The following is a 15992-nucleotide window of genomic DNA, read 5'->3' on the forward strand; positions in this document are numbered from 1 at the left end:
CCTGGCGCGCGGTGCGCTATGCACAAACTCGTGCTTCTTCCCTGATGCTTTTTTTGGGGAAAAGCGACCTTGTGTTTCTGTCTAGCAATTTCGCCAAGAGTCGGAATAGCGGGAAAACTTTCATTGTTTGAGGACATTGAGCTTTCGTGCCTGATTTCCTCTCCCGCGACTGTCTCTCCCTTCTTGTCTGCCAGCACGCATCTAGCAGGCCCACGACAGTCTCCGTTTTCCCGGGTCACTTCGTAGGCCTTACACCTGAACAGGATTTCCGACACGACGAAGCGCGAAAAGGCTGTGAAAGCTGTCGTTTTGAGCGACTCTGGCACTTTTTGCCTTTCTCAGAGGGAGAGCGGGAGTTTTCCCTGGCATGGGCTCTTTTGTTCGCGTCCGTCGGACCTGTCGGAAACGCGCCGCAGTCTGCGCCTCGTGCACCGAAACTCGGAAGACAAAGATGGAGATAAGTGTCTCTGACCGTCGTCCGACGCTGTGTCGCCATGGGACGGAGGCTCGTCCTGTCCCTGCCGAAAGGCTTTTTTTTTCGACTTCCAAAAGCAAGTTGCAAGCCTCGCGAGTCTTGCCCTCCGCTGCTTCGCCGCGGCGGGCGCGACGAGCCCCCTCCCTGTCCCTCTTGCTGATTCCCTGCGGCCTCTTCCTGTGCCTTGCTTCGGCTGGAGCGAATGACGTGTTGGGGCAGCGGATGTCCTCGGAAATTGAAATTCCCCCTGCGTCGGAGTTATGCGCCTTAAAAGGCATCGACCTCAGCACTGGGGTCCTCACCAGCTTCAGCCAAGATACACTCGAGTACGAGGTTGAGTTCGAAACGCAGCAGGCGGAACTGATAGTTGTTCCGCGATTCGAGTGCTCGGAAGGCATTGCCACGCACCTGTTTCCAGCCGTCTCGGTCAACAGCCACGCGGCTGACCCTCGCGGTGCCCTCGGGGTCACTCTACCCGTCCCTGCTGCGCGGAGGTAGGCTCTTCTCAATGCTCAGGACCCAGTGGACGAATCAGCTACGTCTGTTGCCAGCGCCTCTTGCACGTGTTTCACAAATATGCGAATCCGACTACTCTATCCAGCTGATGCCGCCCCTTTGCTTTGACGGGAAAGGAAGCGTGGCGACAGAGTGATCCGCCGGCCTCCCGACCTCTTGCTAAGGAGCTATTCGCACGCAGGAGACGACGGCGTTGTGCTTGGCTGGCACGCAACCCGTGGATGCGTTTCCGGACTTGCCTCAGTTTTGCATGCAAGGGCGCACCCGTCATGGGAAATCACGCTTCTCGCTCAAGCGATTATTCAGGACTGTATTTGCGCTTTAGCCTGGGTTCGAGTTCATGCGGCGCCTCTGGTCACACCGAGCCTCCTGTGCAATATGCTTCGTACAGGTATCCGTGCGTCAAGCAGTCCACTTGCCCTCTAGAAACTTTCGTTGATCCATCCGAGACGGATGCTTCGTGTCTGCTGGCTATTCCGCTCTTTTCAGGTTTGACGTTCGCGTGCAGATTCGAAACCCGAGCTTCTCTCCAACCCTAGTTGAATACGTTATCCACGTTGACCAGGCGAGCGCAGTTAAGGAGCCGACCCTTAGGTCGTTCGCCGCGCGCGACAGTCAGGGCAACCTCCTCCCCGTAACCCCGCTGTTCAGCGATTCGAATGAGGCCTTTGTGTTGGCGGCGAGAGCCGATGACGCCTACGGTAGGGCGATCTCTTGCGGCTTCTCTTTTCGCGTTCTCTCTTTACGGGCCTTCCGACCAGGCGCTGAACGCCAACGGCTAGACGGCGGACCGCCGGTGTCTCTTCCCATTTTGCCTGTAGCCTGTATTCGCGCATAGAACCCCTATTATCGGTTATTGACTGCTTCCACCTTTTTTCAGAGTGCGGAGTGGCTCTCAGCCAGCAAGCATGTTTCTGGATTCCCAAAGGTCTTCAGAACCCCGCTGCCGTCCGCGTGCCTGCCTTTTGAACGCGGGTCTCGAAGGTCTTTGCCTCCGGAGGCGCGTGTCTTTGTTTTTCGTGCATTGCTTCGGGTTCGCGGTCACGTGTTTCGCTGCCGTCTGCCCTTGGCTTCATTCGTCTCCTCCGTCTCCGCGGAGAGCTTCGCACTCTCGTCAGTACGCTTGGCGAGTGGGAACTCTGGTCGCGCCGCTGCCCTCGCAGCGAATGCGTGGAAAGACTGTTTTCGCATCCACAGGCACTGAAGGGTTTGCCTGCGCTCAAATGCCCGATCAAACTCCAGACTCGAACTTCTATTGACTTCTGTCCCCGATTTTCTTTCTGCAGTTCGACTAGAGGCCACGTGTGACCCCGACAGCGCCCTGTACGTAAACGGCCAGCGCGTCGTCCTCAGCTCCGCCGTCACAATTTCGCGCGATGAACAGCAGCCGAGTTCGTTGACTACTGTGAGCCCCTTTGTCTCTGCTGCACAGCAACCGAACTGACAGCCGTTAACGCTTCAACATAAAAACAGAACATCTTACAAACACACACGCGCATCGCATGCGAGTCACCACTCACCAACGTGTGTGCTGGACGCCTCCGCGGCGGGGCTCTTGCTGAGTGTATTCGTCTTTATGTCTGTCGGTCGCGTCGGCTTTGTGCCCATTGCGTCTCTACGTCAAGCCCGTAAAGGGAGAGCAACGGTTCAAGCGTTATTGCGGTGGAAGTAGCTCTGCCGGGGCCTCATTTGCTCAGCTCACGACAGAAGGCACTTTTAGAGAATCTGCAATTGTCTGTTTGACAATGCCGTGAGCTGTCGGCATACGTGGGGATACGAATCGGCTCCATTCCGCATTACTCACCGTGGCACTTGAGTGACGTTCCCTGTCTTCGCGAGTAGGACGCTCGTGGCCTGCTCGTCGATCCATGTTTCCTGCTGTACCTGGCTTCTCCAGCGTGTCGCTTCCTCTTCCTTCGCGCTCACGTTTGGCTATCCTTAGCAGTTCTGTTTCTCCTCTCTCCATCGTGGCTTCACCATGGCTTCTTTGCTTGATTGACTCCTGTCAGTTTCGTGCCTCCTTTGCTGCTTCGTGCTTGTTTCCGCTACGTGACCGTGTCTCCTTCACCGTGCACAGCAGTTGGGTTCGTGTCCCTGCCTTCCCTCGCGTGCGGCCTCATGGGTTTTATCTGTTTGCTGTTGCGTGTGTGCGCGCTGTGCCTGCTTCACTAGGTCCAGTGCCGTCACGCCTCAGTACACGAAGCTGCGGCGCAGCAGCGCTCGTTTTTCTTCGAGACGCTGTGGACGCGCACGAACCTCGTTCCACCTAGCAAGCTCATCGTCCATAGCAACGGCAAGGCGTGCCAGGTGAGTTCCAGAGGCTTTTTTGACCCTTCATGTTAAACGGGATAGCGCAGGTGGGTCGCTCGTCGGCCGCATGGCCCGAGGGAAGTTGTTTTACTAATTACTTGGGTATAGAAAGTTCTCGATAAGTATCCTATTTCGTCGAGGACGGGTTTCAGTTGTAGCGCAAACTGTGGGTGGTCAGAGGGAGCAGGCGTCTCGTGGTTGAGGCGCAAGGCAGACGAGACTTAGGGTTTGGGAGCACACAGAACGCTGGGGGAGACGAGCGTGTTAGAGTCTCTACTGGCGTGGCGTTTGCTCTGTATACAGGGTGGAAACCATGTAGAATCAAGAGGCACGCCCTCCCCCCTCCATGCATAGGGATATGCATATATATGCATGTGTATGCGCGCACACAGTCCCGGCTTCAGGGTGCGAGCGCGCAAGAATATATATACGTGTATGTATACGTCTATATTTGCCTCGGCATACAGAGCTCCCTGCGAAGACCTCGCCGCATGTTGAGTTCGCTTTCGGCTTACTATGAGCTGTCTGCTACTCTACCTGCTTCACCGGTGACTGCTCTTCATGTCACAGCGCCTCGCACCTGGTGATGCAGTGCGGGCTGCCGCGTGTGGCCTGTTGCGGACTTCGCTGTGTCGCGGAGGCCAGCTGCAGCCCCGCTCTCGCGCCTTTCTTGGCGTGGTTTGCCGCTCAGGTTATTCTTGAAGAAGACTCGCGCATTCTCTGTGAAAACAGCAGCGGCTTGACCTCGCTCTTCGCGATTTTCCCGCCATCGATGTATTACAAAGTCACAAGCGCAGCCGATCAGGCCTTCGTCGTTCCGCTGGTCAACGGCGGGTGGACGCCGCGTTTTCCCCTCCGCATAGACCTTCAAATCGTCGCGCGGGCAGGCGCGCAAGAAAAAACATGGAAGCTGGACTTTGCTAATGTGTTCGTGCCCTCGCACGGGCCCTCTCTGGTAGGGAAAGCCCAAGCTGCAATGCGCGACAGACAAAAACTCATGAGAATACAGCTGACCATGTATGGCTGTATACTCCGCTGCGTCAGTCTACCTTGGAAGGAAGCCCCTAGCAATATAGTTTCTCAATTTGCGAATGTTTGGCGATGCGGAGGGACGCCGAATTGTGCGAGCGTGGCCGCAACGATAGTCCACCGTGGAGGTACCGGCCGCCAGTTACAGCTATCGCGTGTGTGTGTTGTGGGTCTTCTTCTGTCGTGTCTGGCTGCGCAGATGAGCGGAGTGCGCGAGTTCAGCGCTGTCTGCCTTCTCCTGTCGCTGCTTTTTATTGCTGGCCTTCTCTTTCTCGCCCTCTTGACAGGGCAAGGCGGAGCTGCGAAATTCTCCGAGGTGCCGCTCACAGCGCTCACCTTCTTCCAGGCGTCGTTCTTCCTTCACCTGCTGCAGGTACGCGCCTGCAGGCGCCACACCACGCGACCGACCTGCGGAGACATGAGGCGTCGTATTTCGATACGCACAGCCACACATGCCCACGTGCCTATCCAGTAATCTAGTTGTGCCAACACTGGCGATTCACTCACGAGAGATATGCGCGGGGCAACTCACCTCGGGAGGACCTCAGGGCACCACTTCGTGTGAACTGAGACAGCGTCGAGCGACAGCTTCAAGAGACTGGACGTGGCCTCGAAAAGTAGAGTCACCCGCAGGGAGCGACGGGGGGCACTACGGCGGGGCGGCGATCCAGGCGCTCGACCACACCCCGTCGCTGGTGGCGTACCGCAAACACTCGCGCAGACTGAGGCCGGTCGCAAACAGTCTCGAGCGCCGTGCGACGAGCCTCGGCTGATCGGCGCCCCGGGGCCTCGCGGGGGTCGGGTGCTTCCCTGAAAAGGCGTCGGCTCCGCCGCGTGCTTGCCCAGCAGTGGAGGCTCGCCTTGCTCGTTCAGCGACCGCGTGAAGACTTGCTAGCACGCCGCATGCAAGCGGGGAAAGGCACAGGATGCTATTTGCCGCCTAACCTCATGAGAGCCGCGTTGCCTGACCTTTCCTGCGGCGGCGTCCTGTCTCACAGGAAGGCCCACAGTCGCTTCAGTCGAGTGCGACGCTCCTCCGGTGGACTGCCCTCTTCCTGCCGCTCCCCTACACGGCGGAAACGAACGTCGAGCTGGCGGCAGTGAGTGCGAGGGCGCCGGCGAGCACGAAGCAGCCTAGCGCTGTCTCCCCCGTTCGCTGTTTGTCTTTCCAGTGCTAGTTAGGGTTTAGGGTTTACGGAATCGCTTTCCGCCACGGTAGCAAAGCTCCTGGGGGGGCCCATGGCTGGAGCGCCTCTGTTTGCGGTGCCGGCTTCGCGAATTTGTAACTGCGTGACAGGCGACTGGTTGCAAGATCCACGTGGATTCGGATTCTGCGGAAATAGCTGTGTATGTAAATGGGCTAGTCCGCTCGCGCGCGCCTCGCGCCTGTGTCGCTCGTTCAACTCATGACTGCCCGGATTGCCCTTGGGGCGCCGGATGTTTTGTACATGCCTACTGGTTAACGTCTAGAATTTTTTGCTCGCCCGGCGTTCCTTAACCGCCTATGGAGCAGGCTGGGAGCGGCGTCACGCAGCTCAGTCTCACTCGTCTCTGCCGTGCCTTCTCTATGTGGACTCCGGTCTCTGTTGAGTGGGGCTCTCTCGCATTCTTCATCCTAGTCGTTTTCGCACGGCACCGTGTCGCCATTGCTGGCGGCGGCGTGCTGCGTGTCTCATATCTTCCTTTTTGATGATACCTAGGATGCGACGCTCAATCTTCTTCGCGTGTCGGCTCGCTGCTTCGTGGAGACTCGTCGCTGTCACCGCCTTGCGGTCCTGCTTCTGGTTTTTGCTTCAGGGTTGCTTGATCGCCTCTGCAGCTCTGCTTGTGCTGGCGTCGCTTCTGCGGGCCTTCTTCGCGGCCGCGGTGCTGCAGCGGGAGGCGGAAGCTCTTCCGCACAGCCTGAAGTTCGGGAACGCTGAGTCTCGCCTTCTCCATGCCGTCGCGTGCCCGGTCGCGGCGGCAGCGGCTATGCTGGTCGCGGTACGCACCACCCCTTCCAGACGCGGCTCCCCACGGCACCGAAAACCAGCAAGAGAGTGAACGCGAGACATACGCGCGTGTGAAGGGATTGCAAAGGAGGCAGCAGAAGACAGGGCCGGCGGGAAAGCAATGCATGCAACCATAACAGAATGGGTCGAGGCAGGGTAGATCGTGGAACAGAGGGAGGACAGGGCGTGAGGAGTACTCGATGAGGGAGGCTCGACAGAGGTATATAGAGGGAGGGAATTGAGAAAGGGCGGGCTTTCCTGCGACTGTGGTATACCACTCCCCTGTCAGAGGCAACGCACAGAGCGCAGCCCTGCAGCTGTCACCACTGTACGCGGAGCTGCGTGTCAGCCACTAGCTGGCGTGCAGAATCTGAGCGCGTGTAAAGCCGCCGTGTGGGTAGCCTGAAGGGGTCCTCGAGGCGTTGGCGTATCTGTTTGTCGGGCTCATCATGAGGCGGGTTCTGCGTGTCTCGCTCGGTTGCTTCAGGAGCCCGACTCGCCGATGCTTTTGCGGTTCATGGGGGTACTCGCGCTCGCTTTCCTGACGACCTACTGGCTGGCCGTTTTCACTTTCGTGCGGGGGCTTGTCGCCTCGGGGCGCGTCACGTGGGTCTGGAGCTACCCGTTTCTCGACGGCTCAGACGACAGCGCCGGCGCCTGGTGCGACACGCGCAGCGACCAGATTCTCACCGAACCCGTCAACTGGTAAGCGCGCCGCGTGCGAGCTGCGTGAAGACGGCGCCCGCGGGATCAAGGCACTGCGCGGGGCGAGAGAAAGCCTGACACGCAGCACTTGACAGCAGCTCCGGAGCGGCGGATGGAGGCCGTGCAGCTGGCGCTGGGCAGCAGGAGGCCTCCGGCGCCACGCGGAGCGACAGAGAAAGATGCCGCGAGCGCACACCGGAGGTGGAGAGAAACGATCCGAGGCCAGACCGGCACGCACCAACTGGCGCACACCTAGAGGGCAGGAGGCATGTGGCAGGAGGGAGGCTGGGCGGATTCATCTGAACGCACATACCAAGAAGTGAACATACCCCTTCCTGGCTGTTCGTTGTATCGTTATGAAACCCCTTTTCTTAGGAGCAGACGCATGCTCCTGCTTCGCTTTAGCTTGTTCGCTGCGCTGCTTGTTGCCGGTTTCGTTACGCCCCCCCGCCAGCGGTCTTCAGCGGTCCGGACCGACTTTGCTGGTTGTTTCTCACGTTTGGCCTTTTGGTTCAGGACTGTCTGGGTACAGGCCCCCACAGGCACGTGGGCGGCGCCCGCCGCTCAGATCGAGCCCGTGACTGTCTGCAGCGGCGCCAAGTCCCTCCACGCGGGACTTCAGAAGCACATGGGAGGTATCGAAGGCGACGTGTGGGGACTTTGTGGCGTGAAAAACGCCTTCTTCGGTTGTGCCTCTTTAGCCTTGCTGCGTTGGATTGCGCTTTTGCTCCGAGGGTTTTGAGCTAAGCGCCAATCGCTTGCGGCCGACATCCGGTGCGACGATCCCGAGATGCGGTGACTCAGGCGCAGGGCATCAGCGCACTCACTCCCACACCGCCATATGAATACGTGCACTTCTGGGATCTATTTGATGATATTGCGCGTCAATAGGCCAAGGGCTGTGAGCGGCACAGTGCGCCGGAGGCGTCCCACGTTTCACTGTTTCTGCGAGACCTCTCTTCGTTCCGCTGCCTTCAGGCGTTTGGTACCTCCGCAGCGACGGGCCAACTGGGACTGCAGCCGTGGATGTCCAGGTGCTGCAGCCGAAAGCAGGTCCCGCGCTGCTGCCCTGCATGCACGAGTTGCCGGTTGGGATTGCGCGCTCAGAGTGGCTGGACTGCTTGTTCACAGTCGAGAATCTCACGAGGTTCATCCGCCACCTCCGGCGGTGCGAACGCGAAGAAGCGGCCGAGTGCGCCACCGGCAAATCCCACTTCCCGTCCTCACATGCGGTGCTCCCTCTCACGGTCAAGCAATGCCAGCTGACGGTAAGAAGGACCGCCGGCCTCAGAGGTGCAGCCCGTGGCTGCAGACTTGGGTCTTACGACTCGAGACGAAGGCTGGCGCGGACGCCGCTCTCGATTTTTGTCTTGTTTGTCTTGTTTGCGCCACGCAGCGACGTGCAGGTTAGCCAAGGCGCGCGGACTGGAAGGCGCCTTTTGAAGAGGGGGTCGACTCGCATCCATTAAACTCTGTTTGAATCTGTTTGGGTTAGTGCTTTCTGGCGGGAGCGTAAATACTGGCCGCTGCTGGATGCTCGTGCCGGGCATGCCCCACTGCGGGCCGCTGTAGGAGCCGCTCGCGCGATCGAATTCGAGTGCCGACTGGCTGCTGTTGTTGTGGCGTGCTTGGTCGGCTTAGGGCCCCATCACTGGAGGGCGTTTTGCACTTTTCTTCGAGCTGCGGACGCCCTGCGCACGCATCGGCGACGGCGTCGTTCGGTCTCTCTGCGGGGCTCTTCTCGGCTTCGCCGTCAGCCGCAACAGCGTCTTCGCCAGCCTCGCGTCTGCAACTGCGACGTCGCTAACTCTCGTGGCTCTTGTAGCGTTTGTGTGGACGCTCTACATCTACTGTAAGCTTCAGGCAGCCGAAGCGCATGTCGCGTTGAGGCTATCCCCTCATTCACAGATTGGTTCGCATGCCGATAGAACAACAGCAACACACGCGTTTTTGGAAGACGCCTAGAGCAACGCCGGCAGCACCGCGACATGCGGACGGGCGCTCACTGCTTCAGTTTTGGGCACGTGGCAGCCCCTCGGCACGCGTCTGGAGGCCCCCTGCACTCCGCCGAGCGGGTAGGCGAGTTCTCAGGCTGTCACTGCAGTGTGATCGCGTTTCTCCCCTCCTTGCATGTGTCGCTTTGTGCGTCAGTCGACCGGCCGTTTCACCGCTTGGAGGAGAACGCCTGCTTCCCCGTGCTGTTTGCGATCCTTGGACTGACGGCCGCGATGACGGCGAGCCCTCTGTGGCTCCGCGCGTCTTTCCTGCCTTGCCTTCTCGAATGTAAGTGCTTCGGTCGACGCAGCAGGCGCTGCTCGCCCCGAAGCGACGGCAAGAACGCCCTCGAGGCGAGACGCAGACCGTCGACAGAGGCAGGCCCGCGGGGTACAAGAAGCGCGAATGACCGCGGACACACTCACGCAGCGGGTGGCGAGCTGGTGCGGGAAGCGCAACGGCGGGCGACGCCGTTACGAAATCTAGCGGCGCAGCACGAAGCCGGGAGATAGTCGCGTGGAGTGAAAACCGCGGTGCCCACCGCAAGGCAGCAGAGGCGGAAAGGTAGCGGGAAGGCCGTGCAGATAGGGGAAAGGCAAGACGGAAGAGGTAACAGCGGACCGAACAGGATGGACACGGAGAGTGATCGCTGTGTTTGCGGCCTGGGGCTTCTCAGCTTCCTGATGTGTGTGTCTCCAGGGTGCCCATTCTCGGCTAGCCACTGCCTCTCCTCTGCGGTTCATGTTCATCCCCGGTGCGTCTGCGTCCTTTGGGCGCTCAGACATCTCAGCGGCGGCTCTTCTGGGACTCGCGCTCTTCACTGCGTTCCTCGCCGTCTGCCTTCTCCTGGGCATCTTCTGGCCTGCGATGCAGGACATCCGGTAGGCAGTTGCCTCGCGGTCCTGCGCGTCTGCTTCACAGCTGCTCCTCCGGTCTCTGGCGGGAGTGCGTGGCTCGCGGTCGCGCGAGATCCCTGGGGTCTCGTTTCTCGATCCTGTTCCGAGAGCGCCGCCCTCGACAGCACGCTTCCCCTGGTGTCGAGGATATCTTTCCCTGTCCTTCTGTCAAGCACTCGCGAAACGTGTGCAGTGAATACAGCCGTGGCCGTGTCTGGCTTGACCGCAGCTTCTCCGCAGCCTCTCCAGGCGCGCGTCCTTCGTGTCTCTTCAGGTTCCTACCGCGCCTCTGTAATTCGTCTCTCCTTCTCACGGACCGGGCGCGGCATTTCCTCGTCTCCGCGCCGGCCTACAACCGGTTTGGCGCCCGCAATGTCGTGGTAAGCTCCCCTCTCCCAGCGGGGGAGCTGAGGAAGACCTCCGCGTAGACTAGCACATTCAATTGCTCAATGTCGCGAATTTGGTGACAGCGGCCGCAGCTGGACTCCACACGTCGCTGCCTGTGGTGTAGGGGGTCAGGTTTCTTCAGGGACTCAAGTTTCCCCGACTCCGCGGCCTCCGCCTCTGTGCCGCAGAGGCCTCTGTGTCTGCCTAAGGCGCGTGTGGTGTCCTCCCGGTGCCCTCCTGTGTCATATCCTGCGTACTCACGGCAAGAACCGAAAAGGTCATGTCGAATTCTTTGCGTGTCGCCGTTTGCTTCCCGTCTCAAATCCACACAGCCTCCTGCAGCCCCCCAAACCCCCAACCCCCCCAGCTTGCCCTTCGCCGGTGTAGCTAACTCGCTGTTCTGAACTTCTTTCCAAGCGCGCCTGCCGTGTGGCGTCGCTCGCCTCCAACAAGCAACTGGTGTGCTCCTGCGGCGGCAGGGCCGCCCCCTGAGCCAGTGTCCCCCGTCTGTCACTCTCCCCACGAGCCGGCGTGTCCCCGCTTCTGTCGTTCGCTTCCGCTTGTTTTTCTCCTGTGCGTCTTTGTGACTGACTGCCCAGCGCCTGTCGAATCGTTCTCTTCCTGTGCCCGCAGCTGGAATGCGTTGCCGGCGCTGGGAGGGGGGCGTCGGGTCTCGTGCGCCACGTGCCACCCGCGCCAGATGGGTACGCTCAGATGGAGCTTTCTGTCGACGAATTTGGTGCAGTGTGCTCCACGGGCGAGTGGACGCGGCCGCGCGCATGCATCTGCCTAGACAGTTCCGGAGCTGTGCTTGGGTTCAGGAGCCTGACGCTATACGAGAGGTGAGTGGAGACCCTAGGCTGCATGACAGAGGCGCGGAGAGCTCTTCATCAAACGACGCACTCTGGCGGTTTCAGTTTGCGCGAAGGGAGGTCTGGGGCGAGCGGTTCGCGAAGAGACGACCGATGTTGGTAATCAGTGTCGCAGGTGCAAGCCGGTTGCTCAAGCGATCGACGGCTCAGGAAACTGTACTGTAATGCATCGCGTGACGAGGGGCTGCATCTCATCGTATCTGTTGTGCTTCTCACTAAAGCGACTGTTCAGGAAGCACGCATTCGGACGCCCTACACTCGCCTCTGTGGCCTGGCTGTCCCTGGGGGGGTCTCGTTCTATCGTATTTCGGCTCGTGTCCATGTCCAGCCCTGACCCCCCCTCTCCCCCGTGGCGTGATTCCACCGCGCGACACCGGACGTTTCTACTCCTGTGTCGTGCCTTGACTGATATTTTCCCTCGGATCAGCCCCTGCGCATGCTGTCTCTGTAAACATGCTTGTTTTCGCCTGCAGAGACGACGCCAGGGAAGTAGTCGGGCGCTTTATCAATGACGAACCAGGCCTGGCTGAAGCATATCCTGAGCTCTTTCCGTAAGGGTTGCAGTCTTGCACACAGTCCACGCTACTCATGGAAGCGAAATGCAAGAAGCGGGGCGTGATACGCCCGCAGGCCCATAGGTCGGCCTGGAGGCTCGTCAGCGCGGGTTCAGTTGATAGATGTATAGATGCATGCGTATGTTCGTTCCGCTCAGTAGTGAATACTCTGATAATCATGCGCCCTAGGCATGTATGAAGTTGCGATGCTTATATGGACATACGTGTGTACGCTGCCTACGTGTATATATGCGGCTGTGAGAGTGGTCTGGGACGTGGACTTCCGGCGCCCGTTTGGTTCTTTTTTTGAAGTTGAACGCCTCTTTTCGCTGCCTTCCCTCCTGCGTGTTGCCTATCAGCATTCTGGTAGAAGAAATCGAGAGTGAGAAAAACGGCGGCGAAGTAGTCACCATCTTGGTTCGCCGGCCGGGCTGCGGCGGGAGCGGAAAGTCTCGACGCAGCGGGTCGGCGACCGACAATGCCAACTGGATAGATCGCGAGGCCTGGGATTCCGCCTGGGTTAGCACGCCGCCGCAGATCCAGCTCCCTGGTGCACAGCCACTCCTAAGGAAAAGGGAGACTGAATTAGTTCCTCGAAATACTCAACAGCTTTGTCCGAACCCACTTAGCAACCGTGTTCGCCGCGCCATGTGCTAGGCCGCCACGGAGAGGGAACGACGGGGTGTTTGAGGCGAGAACAGCGAGCAGCAGACTCGGCAGGCAAAATACAGCGCTGAGGAGAAGGGGGCAATGCATGCATTCCCTGGGTTGGTGCGCGAGGCCGCGTCTCTCCTAGAGAGAGCCGAACGTCGACAGCGTCGACGCCGGTGACTCTGTCGTTTTCATCGAACACGCGGTTGCGCGTGAACGGATAGAAATGGCTCCCCGGTATTCTGGTGCTGGAGGGTGTTGCGCCTGAGAGAGCGCTTCGCCATGTGAGGTCCGCGTGCGGTCGTAAGCAAGTCGCCACGACCATGTCAGTAGAGGCGCCGCGCGCGAGATACATCTTTTTTGGGGGCGTGCTGACGCAAGCCGCGGCGCCCAGAACGCAGCGCCGTCCACCTACCTCTTGGCAGTCCTCAGAACGCTGCAACAAGGCAGACGTACCTGCGCAGCGATAGGGAAACAGATATGAGGGTGAGGGCACTGTCCTGCTGCCCCTCGTAATCCGCTGTACGCCCGACTTGGATGTGGCTGATGCATGTGAACACGATGCGCATCTGTTGACTTCTTTTTCACAAATGGATGTACTTAAATACGGTCTACATGGCGTTACAGACCCGTGGCGGCCCAATGGACGTGCATGCCCAGCCTGAGCGTAGGCATCTGTAAATTGACTCGAGTGTAGCATGCATATATATATATATATACATTTACATTTCACAAAACAGTCTCCCGTACTCCCAGAGGCGTAGCTGTGAGGGCGTTTACTGACGCGTGCGGGGATGAAACGCAGAATATTGAGAGACGACCCATCCCTCTACGGGACGGCGACCAGAGCTTCTGCTTGCATCTCCCCTGTGTTTTATTATCTGTTCCATGCCTGTTTTCCCGAGGCAATTGTCCAGTGCGAGCCACACAAACACAGTCTGCGTGTTGTGTGGGTCTCGTATTCACGTGATTGTTTCTCGACGTTGCTAACGGCCCAAGCCAGCTCTTGTTGCTTCTCCTGTAGTCGTAGACACGTCATCCCTAAGTCGCCTTGCTTGTTCTCAGCCTGCGTTTTTCGACAACCTTACACTTCATCACAGGGAGCCTAGACCTCCTATCCGTCGCTGCTTCCGGTCAATTCATGAAGCACTGACGTACTGAGTCAAGCAAACGCCTCAGTACCTTTAAGCGCCGCGAGGTAGCGGAGACTCAGTGCAGGCAGCGACCACGAAACTACAACGCGTGTTGATCGGAGCCACAGTTTTTCGTGGACCGAGCACAGACGACTGCAATAGTCAATACCACGTGCACATACAAGCGAGCAGAGTCTGTGTGGTACCGATAAGTGGCGCGGGCCCATAATAGTTCAGAGAGGCCAGTGGGCAGTGCCATGTAAGATCCCTGTAGCGCGTAGGCACCGGTGACGCCTGATGAGCACAGAGAGCCTACAGCATTCGAAGAACAAGCATGGCAAGCACGGGCGTTACCAGTTTCCCCCCGGGCAGAATGCCAGCGGCCAGCTCTCACTGATATAGGGTTATGCGGCGGTCCAGGTGCTGTAGTGTCATAGTACCCTGCTCTGCAGGCACTTCCTTCACACCTGTTTCCTCTTAAAAATATGCCCTGGGAAGTTCCTGATATTCTTGGCACCGACGCAGAGCAACGATCGCTCGTCTGTCCTCGGCACTCAACAGAACGCTGTGTAGGCAGAGACGGTGACAGCGCTGCCGCCGTAGCGACAGTGCGTGGGTGTAGCGGTGAAGAAAGCCTTTTCCATGAGCCACGGGTTTCGTGGTTACCGACAGAATGTATTCTACATAGCTCCGCTGCATGTGCGTACCTCCAGCTCACTGCTTCATCAAGTTGACATCGAAGTCGCGAGCCCAGCTAACGCTGGTCGTGCAAGTTGCGCCAATAGCGCACTCGAGGATTTACGCTCGCTGCCATACACTCCAAGGAGGGAATCCATCTCGATATCGGCCGGCGTCGTATCCGGAGCTCTAGGATGCTTTCTTGTGCTCTGATCGACAGTGGCAAACTCCCAACGACGGCACTCGCTTGTGTAGGCTACCTACACTCCATATAGCACTAACAGCGAAAAGCATGCCAAAACATCCCCCCAGTCAGCTCCAGCCTGAGAGTGCCCTGCGAAGAAGTTCTGGGAAAAACGTCGTCGAGGGCGAAGCCCGGCAAGATCAGCCAATCGAACCCCCTGTCCCCGCCTGGAGAGAGCGGCGAGCTGGAACTTGGCGCCACAGTGGCGATTAACAGTGGCAACGGATAGCCCCCGCTGCCAGACGTGCCGGAGACATAGTTTCGGGTACTCGTTCAGATCTGTCTAGTTGCAGAAAGAGTGTGATCGAGCGAATCTGTCCGCAAACGATCGTATTGTGGTTACCTGAGAACTGGAAAGGTCGCTTCACCATCAAGCCACGGCGGGAGGGCGTGCGTTCAGCACACCGCGGCGGTGTCGTGTGTTTCCCTAGCCTTCCATTTCTCGCAGCCAGCTTGAGAAACTCGATCCTTGCGGATCAGCCGTTTTCCCATTCTGTCGCAAAGCTGTTTCTCAGGAAGCATAGCGTCTGCTCACGAGGGAGCAGCAGTTGCCGAATGGCTGGCACGAGGAGTCCCCAGAATCGCAACGCGACGAGCTGTACTGAGCCCGACTAGTGAGCTGGCGAGCGCCGCCACCCCGTGAGTCGATGCATGGGATACGTGCGTTGCAGAATTCCGAAGATATACACGTTTGCATATGCTTGCACGTGGTCTCCTCTCTTGAGAAGGATTCAGACCTTGAATCTCCGCGCGTTATGTCGCATGCCCTTCCAACTCCCGATGAGTTTGGATCTGTCGGTGGAGAGCCGATGGCTCAGAAAATAGGGCACGCTTAGTGCAGGGTGTACGATACTGGCTCGTCGGGGGTGGCCTGGAAAGCGTAAGGCGTTTTCTGGCTTTCTTCACATGTTTTCTTTTTTTTTCACTGACTTGGGGGTCGGGACCTCTAAGGTAAGGGATATTTCACTTTATTGTGTCAGAGTTGAGAGACACGAAAGGAAACACCACCGTTGCTCTCTCTCTCTGCACCACCGAGGGCAGCACGTTGTTGTCCTCTCAACGCACGGAGCCACAGAGGGTCTGCTGCGCCTGGCGTGCCGGGATTTTTCCTACGCATTTTTTGTTCGTATTGCCCAAGCGGCGAAAGAGAATCTCGTGCGGTGCGTGCTTTTGCCTTTCTCCGGGCCGAGAAAACTCGTATTTCTCCGCTTCGCTTGCATCGCTCCATCTGCGGGATGGTGAGTCTCCACTGCACTCATCTCTGACACGCTCACTTCCTGTCATTCCATTGGTTTCCATTCCGCGGCAACCGTCGCAGGTACCTGCGTTTTTTCTAGGGTGCTTCACCACCAACGAGTTTTTTTCGCGGGTATTTTCCCCCGCGTGCTTCGCGGCATCTCCGCTGGGCACTCGGCTTCCGAACCTGTGTGCCTGTCGATTCCGCGGGGGAGACGGGCAGCCAGCCCCCGCACAGTGCGGCGACGGCGGCCTCGTTTTCAGAGCACAGTTCCGAGAGCATGTCTCTTTTCTGAAGTCAAACTCTTTTGCAAAACAAG

General features: G+C 58.7%; 1 protein-coding gene across 1 annotated transcript; it reads left to right on the top strand.

Moving 5' to 3' along the window:
- Positions 1-451: 451 nt before the first annotated feature.
- On the top strand, positions 452-12387 carry BESB_004760 (uncharacterized protein; the record flags this gene model as incomplete). Its single annotated transcript, XM_029359231.1, has 18 exons — positions 452-969; positions 1481-1692; positions 2278-2396; positions 3164-3298; positions 3993-4256; positions 4530-4703; positions 5329-5430; positions 6128-6313; positions 6809-7026; positions 7543-7661; positions 8005-8294; positions 8668-8878; positions 9178-9309; positions 9803-9902; positions 10192-10297; positions 10938-11146; positions 11650-11727; positions 12090-12387. The coding sequence occupies 18 exons, from the start codon at positions 452-454 to the stop codon at positions 12385-12387; spliced, it is 3471 nt and encodes a 1156-aa protein (XP_029222144.1).
- Positions 12388-15992: the final 3605 nt, after the last annotated feature.

This window comes from Besnoitia besnoiti, chromosome I, assembly GCF_002563875.1.
Source record: "Besnoitia besnoiti strain Bb-Ger1 chromosome I, whole genome shotgun sequence".
Lineage (NCBI taxonomy): Eukaryota > Apicomplexa > Conoidasida > Eucoccidiorida > Sarcocystidae > Besnoitia > Besnoitia besnoiti.